General features: G+C 45.7%; 1 protein-coding gene and 1 long non-coding RNA gene across 9 annotated transcripts in view; one reads left to right on the top strand and one right to left on the bottom strand.

Moving 5' to 3' along the window:
* Positions 1-568: 568 nt before the first annotated feature.
* On the top strand, positions 569-13,294 carry LOC135411337 (uncharacterized). 2 transcript variants are annotated; one of them, XR_010429102.1, is made up of 3 exons: positions 569-1,227; positions 2,692-2,904; positions 12,799-13,294. It is a non-coding gene; the product is annotated as an uncharacterized LOC135411337 (long non-coding RNA). The 2 variants fall into 2 exon arrangements; XR_010429101.1 differs by lacking the exon at positions 12,799-13,294 and adding an exon at positions 7,572-7,679 and having other exon boundaries at positions 570-1,227.
* LOC135411335 (uncharacterized) overlaps positions 8,088-14,853 on the bottom strand; it is a 36,437-nt gene continuing 29,671 nt past the window's right edge. For 5 of the 7 annotated variants that reach the window (XM_064648763.1, XM_064648765.1, XM_064648767.1 and 2 more), the window contains 3 exons: positions 12,654-12,726; positions 10,024-10,200; positions 8,088-8,489 (listed from right to left, as the gene is read on the bottom strand). In XM_064648763.1, coding sequence (XP_064504833.1) covers positions 10,069-10,200; positions 12,654-12,726 — 205 coding nt within the window. In that variant the 3' untranslated portion in view covers positions 8,088-8,489; positions 10,024-10,068. Of the gene's footprint in view, positions 8,490-10,019; positions 10,201-12,653; positions 12,727-14,853 lie in introns of all 7 variants that reach the window. The other 2 variants (XM_064648764.1, XR_010429100.1) reach the window with 2 other exon arrangements.

The raw sequence follows: 14,853 nt of genomic DNA, 5'->3' as shown, positions 1-14,853 counted from the left end.
AACAACAACAACAAAAAAAACCCACCAAAACCAAACAACAAGTAGGATGTAAACAGCTCCAGAAGGGAGAGAGAATGCATTTCCTAACATCTCTAACACCAAAATATAAAGGTATAAAGTAAATGTGATTAAAACCAGAGAAGCAAGCAGTACACATTTTATTGCTATGTTTTCACTTCTTATTTCTTTTTAACAAGAATAAAAAATAAATTGTGCAACCTCCACCAGGAAGTGAGTGGATCTTTGAACTCTGCCATCTGGCTAGTGGAATCTATATTTTCATCGCCTCGGGTTACAGGTTAATCCTGCCAGTTTTTATTATTTGTAGAAGTAGTTCGCCTCTCGGAAGCTTTTATGGTCTCTGTCACAGAGAAGACTGCTGCTGAGCAAAATACATGCTCAAAATACTGGGGTCAGTGGAGTGAGGACATTGAGCAGGGAAGAAAAGAGAGAGAGAGAGAGAAAAAAAAGCTAGTTCTGGCTAATCTAAAATTATCCTTTTTATTACAAGAGAAGACACTGCAACATGTGCTGGCAAATTTGCCTCGCATTGCAAGTCAGCACAGACAGGAAGGCTGAGCCTCCCAGCTCATGGTGGAAGTCAAGCCCGAGCATGCCCAGCAGCTGGGGAGCCCCACGTGATGACAACAGCATCCAGCTCCATCTGGTGATGTTCTCCCAGCCCCCCGGGCACTTTTCCATCTAGTCTTGCAAGCAGCTGGATCAATTTACTCTAGCCTACGGTGCGCTGCACAGGCACAGACTGAAATTATTACTCATGGAAATCCCCTCTGTCTCAGTGCTTTGAACAAGGAATCAGGTAGCTTTCAAGCTCCTGACAATTAATAGCCTTTGGTCGAGGGAGAACAGTGCAAACACGCTGGAAGCAATGGGTTTCAAAACAGCTTGCTTAGTTTCTAGTAAATTAAAGGGAGTGGGCGGTTGAGGTACACGGTAATATTATCCAGCACAGTGTGGTCTTCACTGACGTCAGCAGGACATTTTTTTTCCCCCTCTTTCTCTCTCTCTGCCTGTCTCCCAGAAAGAGACACATGGAGGTTAACTCTGACAGAAGCATGGCTCGTACCACCCGGAGAACCTCCAGTTTTCCATCAACAATGCCAGAGCGCAGATGCTACTATGTTGCAAATGAGCAGCACCAAATTACATGCAAGTCATTTCAGAGGAGAAAAAAGCTGTTGGAAACAGAAATCATGAGGACTTACAGTATGTATTTCTCATGTGACATGATTAACCATCCAGATTAAGACCATTCTCTTCCTGCGGCTAAGAATACATCCTCTTCTCAGATTTTGCTTGAAATAGCGCATTTGTCCACGACCCCTCCCTGCAACTGCTGTGCCCTTCCCAGTATAGCTCTGTGGTGTCTGTGACTGTGTTTTCTCAGTCTCACTAACACATCATTTTCTCTGAGGCCCCTGTACTGTAGGCTGGAGGCATTATACAATAGCTGCCAGCTTTGCATTGAAAATATGCCAATAAGTTCAGCAGAAGAATTCTGCTATGCTTTCAGCACACTTTTCAAAATGTGATTTCTGTGTGCAATCATATATGCTTGCAGCCTTTTCATACATACTAATTGTATATCTAATAAAAGGCGGTTGGACAGCAAATAAAAGGATGCACAACACTGAGATGCTGCAGGTAGGAAAACAGACCTAACCTAGGTCTGAAGACATCACCTTCCTGGTGAAACATAACACTACAGTGCCCATATTTTCTGTGTCAAAAATGTGAAACATAGAAAGTGTTTGGGCCAGAATTTTTTTAGGGTTGCAAAAGACAAAGGGGACTTTTTTATAACAAAAATGTGTACTGAAGCTGCTGTGCCAGGTTCTGACTCAACACAGACGCATGCATACTCCTCAAAGTGGAAGATTTTTCCAGTAATTGAGTGGACTGAATGAGCTCATCATGACCCACTGAGCAAGTTTTTTTAGTATTTGTTTTGAGCAAGAGAACAGCTTCGATCAGTGTTTGCACTCAGTTGACTTCTCCCCTCTTCCCAAACTTTTGTTGCTTTCATGAAACACCCATTCCATTTGGCTCCTCTTGGTAAAAGGAGCAATTTTTTCCTGAGTGTGGCCACAGGACCTAAGTAAATATCGCTGAAGCATTAAATGTATTAATGAAATGTATTTAATATATTAATGAAATGATACTGCAGGCATTGTCGAGTTGCAGGATCACCGGAGCAGGTGAGGGAGAAGAGTACTGTCCAGGAAAGCCAAGAGACACAGTTCTCCCACAGAACACTGCAGAGACAGACAGTGCATCCTTGTGCAGGAGGCTGAGGGGAATTTGTGAAAGTGGAAGACCATGAATCACTGCAAACAAATTATGTGATCACCAACTGGCACATTCTTCTTGTCCTTCCATATCCTGATCTGATTTTGCTATGGTTACCTATGCATCTTGGTACTATTCTGCCTGCTGCTCTGAGGGGCATTTTTGCTGCTTGTCATTAGGTATGAAACCTAACATGCTGTAAAGGTTGAGGAAAAGGTCTTGAACCAAGTAATTTTTGGCAGGAGTAGCTGTAATTCCCTCAGGGCCACAGCTGCAGATTGGACTTTGCTGCAAACACCGCAGTCCTTGTGTGCCTGCCTTTGGGGAACGAGTCACAGATTTTTACAAGTAAATATTGCACAACGTTTTCCTTTTCTGCAGAGTTGCCTGCTGAGGTCCCTTTGACAACAGTGTCTTTCAGGATTCATTTGCACCTTTCATCAGGACATTTTGGAGAAAAAAATGGAAGGAATTAATAGCTATCCGTAATTATGCCTCAGATTGGCAGTGCCTGGGGGTGAATGGAGCTCATATCTCCAAGTTGCCATTCCTGAGTTTTAGCCACCAACCTATGCTCCCTTCTTTCTGCAAATGGTAAGTACCTATTGCTTTACACAGTAGGCAAAGACAATTATGCTCCAGACTTTGAAAGAAAAGGAACATTGGTGAATACATAACTCTGCTAAGCAGCACTTTCATTTTAAAGAAAACGCTCTCCTGTTTTCACACCCAAAAGGCACAGCCTGCTTTCTTTCAAGGTCTCACCAAAGAGTGGGAAAGGCACCCCAGAGCCCTGCCTAAACAGCTTTGGGCTCTCCGACTGAGCATTTTAACAACTTAATTGTGGCCACAACAGCCTGCAGCACAATGTGACCAGCCACGGCAGAAGAGGTTGAAAGGAAATCCACAGGTTTCTCCAGTTCTCTTTTTCAGCTATATTTGGAAATGTGGTCAAGCCCAGGTCAGGCTGACCTGCAGAGCTATCTTCAGACAGCCGTTGGCTGCCCTGCCACATGAGAGCAGAGCCTGAGCCCAGGTTTTCAGTTCCAAGCAAGGTGGCCCTGATGGTGAGAAACATAGCCCAGCCTGCTCAGCTTGCGCTGAGGTTGTGCACATATACTGGTTTTGTGGCACAGGATCAAAGGCAGCTGCCAACTCCTATCACTCTGGCCACCAAAGAGCTATGGGCTGGTCATGGGTCTGAGCCACTCACACTACAGGCAAGGCTGAAGGTGGACCTGAAGGTGCACTTGCCTGAAGGTGGGAACGAGACAACCAGGCAGAGCAATGCCCCATTATCTCCAGACAAATGCAAGCAAAAATGTTAACCATCCCATGAGACAAGCCTTTTGTGATTGCCTCTCACTAGCCTTGGTGAGAGACACGGAGAGGGAGAAAGCTGCACATCACAGCCGGCAGGCAAAGAGTCCTTTACAGGGACGCCCTGAACTATTATTACCATCACTCTCCTTCTTTATAAAGCCTTCAGATAGCTTTCCAAGATGGTATTTTTGTGACCAGACAAAGGTCAGAGTCCCTGCTATGATAAATCAGGCCTGATTCGGAGGCAGGTTCAGCTGACAGAGTCATCTGACCAGCGCAGCTGTGCACAAACCCTGAACCAGTTCCCTTCCTATGTCTCTGTCAGGCTGGGCACGAAGCTCAGACATCTGCTAGTTCCTGAATTACAGCGTGCACGCAATAACGGACGTGCCCTGCTCGGGGAAGCTTGTGTTTATTATTCTCCAAGCTTTGCATCAACTACACACACAACCAGACCGCAGCGTCCGGTCACCAAATCTGCTGTGTGCAGCTGCTTTGGCTGCAAAAATGAATGGTGACTTCGTAAGCCTGTGGCTTCCCTAGCAAAAAAAAAAAAAAAAAAAAAAAAAGGAAAAAGTTTGCATTTCTCCTTTTCTGTGTTGCCAAATCCTTCCCTTTGAGAAACTACGCAAAGTGCTGCTTAAGTAGCCTCGCACCTGTAAGGGAGGCAGCAGGCACAGCTCATATCACCCACAGTCCACAGCTCTGCTAATGTCCAGCAGAAATGCTTGGGGATGGTTCACAGCCACCTGGTGAGGGCCAGTGCATGCAAGTGCTGCCTGGATTTTGGGAGGATTGATGTAAACAGTGAGCCAGTGCAAGGACAGCTGGCCCTGCACCGCTTCCCACAACATGTCCTGGGCTTGTGCTATTGTGCCAGCCTGGGCACTAGTGTGCCCCCCCGCCCTGCTCCCATGCCTGTGCCTGCCTACTGAGGGGCATTTTGTGTTTCTCCACTATGCTGCCCTGCTGAGCAGCTCCGAATCATCCCCTGCACCAGCAGGCAGGAAACTGTGGCTGCCAGGCCCCCAGCGAGCTGTGTGCAATGCCAGGGTGCCCCTCCAGACCCAAAAATGCCAACGTTGGGCTGAGCAGCAGCTGGGTCCCCCACAGCCAATACCAGGGTCCAGGGTGAGCTCACAGCTCACAGCTGTTGTCCCACAAATGAAGCTGAAATCCCCTTCTGCCAGCACCACCGAGCTGCACCACTTTGACCTTTTCAGGGAAATCTGCCTGGACATTTTGGCTCTGCCCCCCTAGCAGCCACAGCAGAGGGGGAGCTGAGCTGGCCAGCTTGCAGGGCTGACCCCACTGTAAAGGTCAGAGAGGCACAGCCTGCCCTACCACTCAGGGGCTGCCAAGCCTGCGAACTCAGCTGTTGTCTTCCTGTGACTACGGCTGCCATCACTGCTTGGAAAGCATACAAGTGCGACCCTGGTATTACAGCAGCTTGGAGATCGTAAGGCCATGGTCTCAGATGGGCTCTCAGAAGCAGGCAGGGTGCTCTGTGCTGGCTCCTTCCCAGGGAAAACTGAGAAGGGTCTGCACAAGAAGCTGCTTTTAGGGCTGATCACTTCTCAGAGCTACCTACTCCCAACTCAAAGGGCCAGGCCTTGTGATCCACATAAGCCATTTGTGTCTGCTTGAAAGAAACAGTAAAAATCCCCAGAGACTCAGAGATTGTAAAGACACAGCAAAAAAGCCCAAAACTTCAAGCCTGTGAGCACCACTCCCAAGCATACACAAATTGCTTCCATATTTTACACGTTTTGAAGAGTGTGTGTGTATGTACACTTTGTAAATCAGCAAGCTTGACCCTGAAGCCATCCAAAACTCATGATCAAAAACTTCTGAGTTTTTGAGGTTCAGGTGACATCATTCTCCAAAGGGTTGCTTCATCTAAGCCAAAAAAAAAGGTAGGAATTTTTGAAGCATAGTAACAGAAGCCCTGAAAACGTTTTCTGTGCTAGGAAACACAGTGTGTAATGAGGACACACACAGTCCCATCAGTATAAGTGAGAAGCAAAGCAGCCCCCTTTTTCTGCGCTTACAGGGCTAAAATGACGTGCAGACAGAAACCCCACCACCTGTGATGTTTGAGTGTTCAGAAACAAAATCTGTCCCATGACGCCTGTGCCTTTTGTCTAGCCTCCTGTACCTCTGCATCCAGTTTGGAGATCACAGGCATGGCATGGAGACATGGCTGAGGGGGTGCTGCCACCCAAGTGCCTCTGTAGTGCCCCTCACTGTAGTGCCCCTGGGTCCTTCAAGGACAACAAGATCCCTCTGACCCCCGTCATACCCCAGTCAGGTACAGAAATGTAGTGACCCCCATTTCCAGCAGAGAACTGAAGACAAAGACCCCAAGGACTCGCTCTGGGGCAATTATGGTTCCCATCCCACCTATCTGCCTTGTCCAGGCACTGTGGATATCTGTCAACACTGCTGAACTGCTGTGGTTGACGCTTTGGTGTGTCAAAGTTGCCCGGTACTAATTTCAGTCTATAACATCCCAAAAACATTAGGCTGTGGCCACTACCAAGAGAGCTCAGGTTTGCTCCCTTACCTCAGCAGCAGTCCTAAGGGCTGAGGCTGTGAGAGCAAGTCATGCAGTCCAACAGGAGCAGATCGGTAGGGCAAAGCACTTGGGACTGAGGATATTACACCCATGTAGCACATCTTTTAGGAGGGGTTGCATCAGACCAGCTGCAGTTTGGCTCAATGAACTGAGCTGGGAAGCAGATGGGGTGTTTCTGGGGAGCTTTTTCCGGTTTAGTCTCCTCCACTAGAAACCCAGCCTATATACTGCGAGGTCACCCCACAAGGTGAAGTGGAGTCTGTGGGAGCAACCAGGACATTTGCTCAAAAGGGCATCTCCAGCCGGAACTGAGCCAGGAACACAGGGACTTCCAGCTCATCCATCTGTCCTGGGCATGGAAGTGGAAGAGCCCCATTGCCACTCTTACCAAATGCTAAGGGATTTGTATGAGCAACCTAGGTGGACAAGGCATCCTGACACAAGGCACAAGCACAGAGGGTGCTGGCTGAGAAGAGGAAGGAGGGGAAATATGTTTAGAGCAATGTGCTTACAAATGCTGCAGAGGAGGGTGGGCACAGTGACAGCCGCTCCCTGGGATCCCAAGGGACAGGACAAAGTTTTCCCTGCCATCCCACGTCATCCCCATTTCCATTCCCAGCCCACACTGTGCTCCAACAGGCTGTGGTGACAGAGGAGAGAGGTGCTCCTCAACCCACAGCTGAGGAAAGGCCTGCACATGGGAGTGGAGGTGGTGCAGCAGGGGCATCCAGCTCAGCCCCAGGCTCCTCTGGGAGAAGGCGGTTGGGCGGGCTGGCCTGCAGCCCAGGCAGCTCCAGAAAGGATATGAAACCCCATCATTGTGAAAGCAGGAGGTGACAGTTCATGCTAAGGCAAGGGGCTCCAGAGTGATCTTACTGCCAGCATGAGGTGCAGCATGCTGCTACTCTGCACCTCCTTAGAGCTCTCTCCCAGGCACAAGCAGCCACAGCCAGGCTCCAGGAGTGTTGTCCCTCTCCACTAGCTGGGGCAGCTGACAGCATGGCCAAGACCTTCAGGACTTGTCATATTTCCGTCTTTAGAGTGAAGAATAAAGAGAGGAAGATAAAGGCCAATATTTGTGGCAAAAAAAGGGGGTGTAAAATCCTGAAGGTCCCAGGTAGCACTAGTGTGGAATTCCATGAAAAAGCAGGGCCATCTCAAACAGCCAGATGCCTATGAAATGTTATTTCTGGATACCGCTTCAGAACTGACTTGGAGGGAAGTGTGACATTTACTGAGTCACCTCCACCACTTCCTGCAGCACCTGGAGCTTACTTCAAGGGCTCTCATTTAGATACTGAGAATTTGCTCACTGTTCAGGCTGAAAAAACACCGTTTACTTTTTTTTTTTAAAAAAAAGCTCTGCTGAAAGCATGATCTGTGATGCAACAGCCTCCAGTGCAGCCCAGTCCCCATGTGCAGTTCACACAGCACAATGAAAAAGCAATTTAAAAGTCGTCAGTCACCTGGTACTTCTCCCAGGAGGTAATCAGCAACATCTAGCTGCTTTGCCCTTGGATGATCCAGCAACAGGCAACAAAACTTTCTTTTTCCAAGCCACCCAAACCATGCTGCATCCTGAACAGTGATGGAGGTTTTCGCCACTTCCTCTGACAAGACCAGTAAGCTGCGGCCTTCTCAGCCTCCAATATATGCTGCAGCAGCTGCACGGTGAACTGAAATAATTTTGAAGGACAGCTCTGAATCTCTGCCTTTATGAAGAGTAATTCAAGGCTCCTGTGTTCCTGCTTGTTCCTGCCAGAGCCCTCCGGGGCTCAGGATGCAGAGCCTCAAAGTGCAAGCAACTTCAGAGAAGAGGAATTGAAAAGAAAAGCCAAATCTAATTTAAAAAAGAAACCAACCAAACACGCAAATATATCTTTAGTTTCATATATAAATTATTTTTGCACATTTTATCTGTATTTAAATACTCCCCTTACTGGGGATGTAAAACTCTGATGAATTCATTGTGTATAAAACCATTTAGGCTTTAAGCACTCTTGTTTTGATATACAGTTTGTTAATAAGGAAAGGACATATTTTCTCCCTTGGTATTACAGAATTTACACAACATTTCACATCCAATCCAAAAATGTTTGTAGTGTTTCCTTCAAAAGTTGAAGCTGGATAAAGGATATTTTGTCCTTCCAAAGACAAAACCTTTCATTAAATGCCGTTACAATTGCAAAGGATCAGCCATCGAAACCCAAGTGTCTTTGTTGGCAGCGCATCCATTAAAACAACTCCTCGAACAGGATGTGACATGTGAATGTTTAGTCTGTGGAAAAAAAAGAAAAAAGCAAAAAAAGCATCAAATGTCAAAATGTAGAAATGTCAAAGGTGAAAGAGGAACTGGGTTGTTTGCTGTTAGAAATGCCTCCTCTTGCATCACACTGGCCTGTGAGAGCCATGCACGCAGAAGGACCATGGAAGTTCTAGGAAAGGATGAAAAACCTTCCTTTCTTGTGAAATACACAGTTTTCTCAGGGACCATTCCAACTCAGAGTCAGACAGGAGTAAAAGTGCAAAGCTGTCTGAGGAGAGCTGCAAAACCATGTTTTTCTGCCCATGCATTTTGATGGGAAGGCCCCTGGGACCCACTGCACAGCAGCTCTGCAGCACAGCAGTGTGAGGGAGAACAGTGTTTGCCAAGCCAAGAGCAAACCCACCAGAGCAGACACTGTGTCGATGCTCTGCCTGCTCCAGGGCCTTGGGCAGACTCTTAAATTTAAGGGGATAGTTCATTTGTTTCCACTCTCTCCTTTGTTTCTCTAATCTGGGATACTGAGCAAAAGGCACGGAAAAACGTAATGTGGACAATAAACTGCCTATTTAAAAAAATTAATACTATGCCTCCAGGGCCTGGGAGGTTTCACACAGGTACACAACTGGACATTCAGTTCTGAAAAATGAGACTGGACAGAGTAAAACAAAATTATCTTCTTTCCAGCTGGACATATTTTACAGCCTTTCTGTCTGCTATATTAAATAGAAGACAGGAAAGACCAGTTGGGATGTGCACTCAAGATGAGATCTTCTGATCATCTCTTTTTTTCCTCTTTCTACTCATAAACCTGGGGACTTTGTTCAGCCAGCCTTTGAAATCTCATTGCAGGCTGAGGCTGGTTATGAACCAAAACAAGGAGAGGGCTGTTGTGGACAACTGTGCTTGCTTTCTGTGGGATTTGTTGGAAGAAGAGGCATGCTGCATTTTGACTGGAAGGGATGATTAATCATCTAGAAGATGCAAACACAGAGAAAAGAAATAGTATCTGTTGAGACACTTCCAGCTGCATGTCCATCCTGCCCCTTGACCAGCATCTGCCTGGCCTTGTGGGCAGGCTCAGCACCCAATGGTCTCCAGGGCTCTAAAACACATGAGGCTGCAGGGGAACAGCTGGGTGCCAGAGACAGGCACCTCCCTTGCCACTGCCAAGGCAGCAAGATCCTGCACACTGCCACATTCTTCATAAAATTACAAAAAGTGTTAATTTATAGCAAATCCTACCCAATTAAAGACGATAAAGCTCTGCAGTTAATCAAGCTGATTAAATGAATTAAACTTGTTAAGAACAGTTTTATCAAAACATTTACATTTCTGCTGAGCAGAGATTCATGTGACTTTGAGCTGCAAAGTACACAGTTGCCATGAGAGGACTAAAAAGAGGATTGGGAACATTAACCATGTAAAAATCAAGTCTACCTCTGCATCTCCCAGCATTCATTTAAACAAAAGAGCTTCTTGGCCCATTAATTTCATCACTGTGTCAGGTATCTTCTACTTCCTGGAAACAGAGGCATTGCTTACTCACTCTGGGAGGCGACACGTGTCCAAAGGGGGGGAATTCGTCCCTGCCTTATGAAACATCTCCAAGACAATGTGTTGCAAGAGGTCCTGGGAGAGCAGCATCCCTCACCCAACCCATGGTGTGCCCCCATGGCATGTGTTCAGGTAAAACAGTGGTCTCATCTCCTGGGTCTGAGAGCACCTATAGAAGAAACACATATGTAAGAGTACACAACACAAACGTTTCCATAGCTGTCTGAAAGATTAAAGTAAAACAGCAGGAGATTTTTTCCTTACATATAAGTCTGCTCAGCTTCAGTCCCCACAGAGATGGGTTCAATAAAGGCTTTAAATGCTTAACTTCTTAATTTAGACACTCATCTTTAGCTGTTAGCCAACCATGGAGAAGTGTACTGCTGACAGCTACTTGAAGTTCCTCCAGTATCCTACATCCTTCAGAAGAGAGCAGAGCAGGTTGGTGGTGACATTCCATTTACCTGTGCCACATCAGGACCCATCAGCAACCTGTCCTCCCAGAGCCTCACGTGATGGGGCTAAGCTGGGAGTAGACAGACCTGTAATGGCTGAACACAGGCTTAGCTGAGGTTGAAGGTTTTCTCTGAGCTTATGAAAAGAGAGAGGCACCCTTACACAGCACTCCACACCTGTTTTAGAATAAAAAACCTGTGGGGGGGAGAGATGACTGTCTCTCTGCTAACTGTAGTACAACTCAGGATGAGGGGACTTACACTGAATGCCTCACTTATGGACAGCTCGAATAAAATCATGTCCTTAAATATTCCTGGCAATATAAACACCAACTGGATAACAAACCATGGCCAGGAACAGGGGGTCTAACCACACAGCAGCAAGTATGGCTGCTTGCCAAAAGGGCAGTCGTCACATGCATGCAGAAGGCAGGTTAGTGTGGGCTTCAGATCCTTCTCAAATATTTAGCCCACCTCATTGATGGGTTTTCTTTGCTGCTGCAACGTGCACTGCTCTCCATGGCAGGTAGTTTGAACACTGTAAGTAGCACTGCACCCACAATAATTTCCTACCAAATGAGGATTTAAATAGTGAGAGTGCATAATCCCAACTAAAAAGGCATTAGGAGTAGGCCTTCCCCTTTCTCTCAATGAGCATATTTAGAAGATCTGCAACTTCAGCATTTTGCAGAGAGTTCTGCTAAGGCAAAGACAAACTTGGCATTGGCGCTCCATCTTCTGTGCCATATGCTTCATTCATCTGAGAGTTGTTTTTCCTGCAGGGGAGGGTGGATTGGCACGTATGGAAATTCATTAAAATTATTTTGTTTGGTTCTTTGTGCTGGCCACCATCTCCATTTTAATTTTTATTTCTCATGCCCAGAACAATCTCAAAACAAAGACAACTTCTCCTGAAGCACAATAAATATTCTCAAAAGCAGTGTCTGAAAGGTCATGCTCCTTGGATGAGCCTGTAAAGGTTACAAGTTGTGGCTGGAGTATTTCTAAAGAGGGTGATAGAAACCAAGAGATTGAAAATAAAAGTAACACATGTTAAGAAACCAGATATACTGACATGCCACGTAACTACCTGGGTATTGGCAAAGGTACCATCTGCTTATGTGCAAGCCACTTCCCTGGTTTTGCAACAACAAGTCTCTCAAATGATGCTTATACTGAGTTACCTATTCCATTTTTCACTGCTTGTCAGATAAATGGCAGCTTTTTTAATAGGAAGACAGACGTTTGATTATTTTAGGTTCAGGGATTCTGGCCAATTCCTTCCCAAAAGTGGCTAGGGTTGAATAGCCAAAGAAAATTTATGCATTTAAACTTAATGATGCTTAAACACTGCAAGTAACAACACAGAAATGGACAGAAGCCTGAGGGGTAGCAGAAATCTCCAAGAAAAGGACTTTTCTGTTCAGACAAACTGCCAGCAGCTCCTGATAGTAGCCATTATGATTGTATTTCCACGTTGTGCCCTTTAAAAGTATATATTATTTTCAGTTAAAAAGAAGTCTGAATTCATTTTTGGAGTCCTGTGATGTTTCTGCACCTAATGGTTTCCAGGTCTCTCCATAGGCTGTAGCTAGCTTTTGTTTATCCATACAAGACAAAGTTTTGAAGAGTTCAGATCTCAAAAGCAGAAAAATTAACTCATGACCCACAGGCAAACAGAGTGGGACATTTTGCTCCACAGCTTTGGAGAAGCTTCCAGCTCACTGCTGGTTTAACACAATGTACTGGGGAGCTACACTGACAAAGACCTTTTGTTCCCCCCTTTCCCTGTTTATGAGGTTAGGTACAAACCCCATTCTATTTCCACTTCTAATGCCTGCAGAGAAGAAATAGTCAATAAGGTTTCATAAGAAAGATGAAATCTGCACAGACATCCTAGTAAATGCTCTTCAGGTAGTGCATGTTTCACACAGGTTGGTGTTAGGTGTCATTTGCAGATTAGGTTGAAATTGGGTCTTTTCACGTCCTAATGTACACTGAATATAAAAATGAAATGTCACCTGCACACACAAAGTGCATACACCATTCCAAAGCATATATACCTGTTCAAACAATTAGCTCTTAAAACCTCTGCATGAGTTTCAGCAGAATACATTAGTGCTGAGAATAACCAAGGACTGAACTTCTCCAGAGGAGCCTTGCTCACTGTTTTAATGCCACTCTCTTTCCATGCAACCAAACTGTCAGCCTGCTCAGACCCCAGGGAGTGTCCAGTGTGGCTGTGAATGGAAAGATATCATTATGAATTATGAAAATGTAAAACATTTCTTTTTTTTTTCCTTTTTTTACAGGGTCATTTTGGATGCAGCAATGAGGAAGAGTGCATGAACTTCAGTCTCTAGTTATGATTTCAAACTCACAAAAAAATCTGTGAAATGGGGGATTGGAAAGGAAAACAGCAATTAACAGCTCCTGACTAGGACATGGGCAATGCCAGGAAACATTCAGAAAAATAACCCATGGCAGTTGCTGAAAGGGGCCTAGCAAATGAATAAGAGGGAGTAGCAAACTAGATGCTGGTTTATAAAATGAGAGGGTCTGATTTTGACCTGCAGAGAGGTGAAGAACATTGTATCACAGAAGAGAAGGGAGATGGCTTCTCTCTGCAGGGTGCTGCTGAGTCTGAGCCATCCTCTGAACAGAGAAAGCAACTGCAGGCATTCGTGTGTCAAGGAGACATCATACTGGAAAGAATTCAACAATGAACAACAATCAAATAACTAAAGGGAAGATTAAATAACTAAATAGTACAGTTTGGATAAGTAAGCCCCTAAGAAGAAGATAAAATCATTTGAAGGTGTCAACATAAAGGAGAGAGCGCTGTTTACACAGCTCTAGATAAAGTGTAACAAGAAAGGAAAATACCTTTTCCTGCAGAAAGGGAAAATGCAGACTGGCAGTAAGAACTGCTAACCTGCTGCTGCTGACCTTCACAGCCCTTCCAACCCCCTACCAAAACCTCTGTTGGTGTAGAGGTTGTCAGGTGAGCACCCAGGAGTGCTCAGATAGAGCACCCAGATGTTGCTCACTATAGCAACATCTTTCTGCAAAGCAACCTGCCACACATGTCATGTGTGCTGCACACCAGCAGGTAAGGGCCAGCATCACCATCCCTCTACACCTCCGCCTCCTGCAGGGAAAGAGAAGTCCAAAGTGTTTCTCTCATGCTTCACCATCATTCAAATACATTTGATTCAACAGCAAAACACAAAGTCCAGTAAGTCTGTAAAACAGCCAGTCCACACCTGGAGCCTGCAAATGCCACATTACAAGCTCAGGTATTTGCCTGTAGCAATCAGGTAACCGGATGCGTAGCAGCAAGATTTCATGTGCTCATGTACATGTTTTCTGGTGTGGCCATCCACAGAGGCAAAGTTTCTCATTTCCCCCTGTGAGCGCTGTCTGCATTTGTTTAACTCTTCCCATTAATGATGACTCGCTCAAGCTCAAATACACCATGCTGGATGTCTGCCTCAGGCAGCCTCTTTTGGTAATTTTTAGCTAAAATAATTCAACCGCCTCCTAGAATAAGATTAGGAAGATATATGTTAGCTTGCTCTGTTCAAATCAAGAGATTAAACATGTCTATCTTCAGAGACTGATACTGATAGACAGAGCCAGGGAAGGAGGATGTGCCTTCGCAAGGGTCCTAGGTTTTCTCATTTGTGGTCAAGTTACAAGTTATACAAGGCTTCACTCTGCACCTGCCTCATGGGGGTTTGTTTGAATTTGGTAGATAATTTAACTGAGGACTCCATGTGTTTTGGCCTTGCTGCAGGCCAGGGACACAGGTGCTGCCTACCATCCCCAATGCTGACAGCTGGAGTCTGCTGTGGCCTGAAGGTAAAGCAGGGATCCTCCCGTCCTGCACAGATGCAATTAGGCAGGACAAAGACCTTTCCCCATACAGCCTCCACTCCCTTGCTGAGAACTGTCTGCCCTGGGTATTAAAAGAGGTAGAGCTGTTGTGGGGAAAAACAAATATTTATATATGCATTTGATCCTATAGCTAAAAGCAGCCCTATCATGATGCCTGTGCAGATGGGACTCGGATGGCAAGGGCAGTGTTAAATCAGGCGTTTCTAGCTGTCCAGTGCTTGACCCTACAAGCTTCCCATACTTTCAATCTACGTCAAATTTGTGTCATTTCCTTGATTTGCAGATGGCAAACTGAAATAAAAATGCAGGAATCCCATCATGTGGCATCATACTGTCTACCGCATGACTCACTGGCAGAACTGGCTCTTATTCTCAGCTGTTAATTCCATCATGCTTGAAAAGCAGACTAGCTGGGAATACTGATAGCCCTACAGCCTCTGCTGAGGGAGCAGGCAGAACTCATCCAC

The sequence above is a fragment of the Pseudopipra pipra genome, chromosome 3 (genome assembly GCF_036250125.1).
Source record: "Pseudopipra pipra isolate bDixPip1 chromosome 3, bDixPip1.hap1, whole genome shotgun sequence".
Taxonomy (NCBI): Eukaryota; Metazoa; Chordata; class Aves; order Passeriformes; family Pipridae; genus Pseudopipra; species Pseudopipra pipra.
The sequence above is the reverse complement of the archived record's forward strand: the minus strand, read 5'-3'. Positions and strand labels throughout refer to the sequence as shown.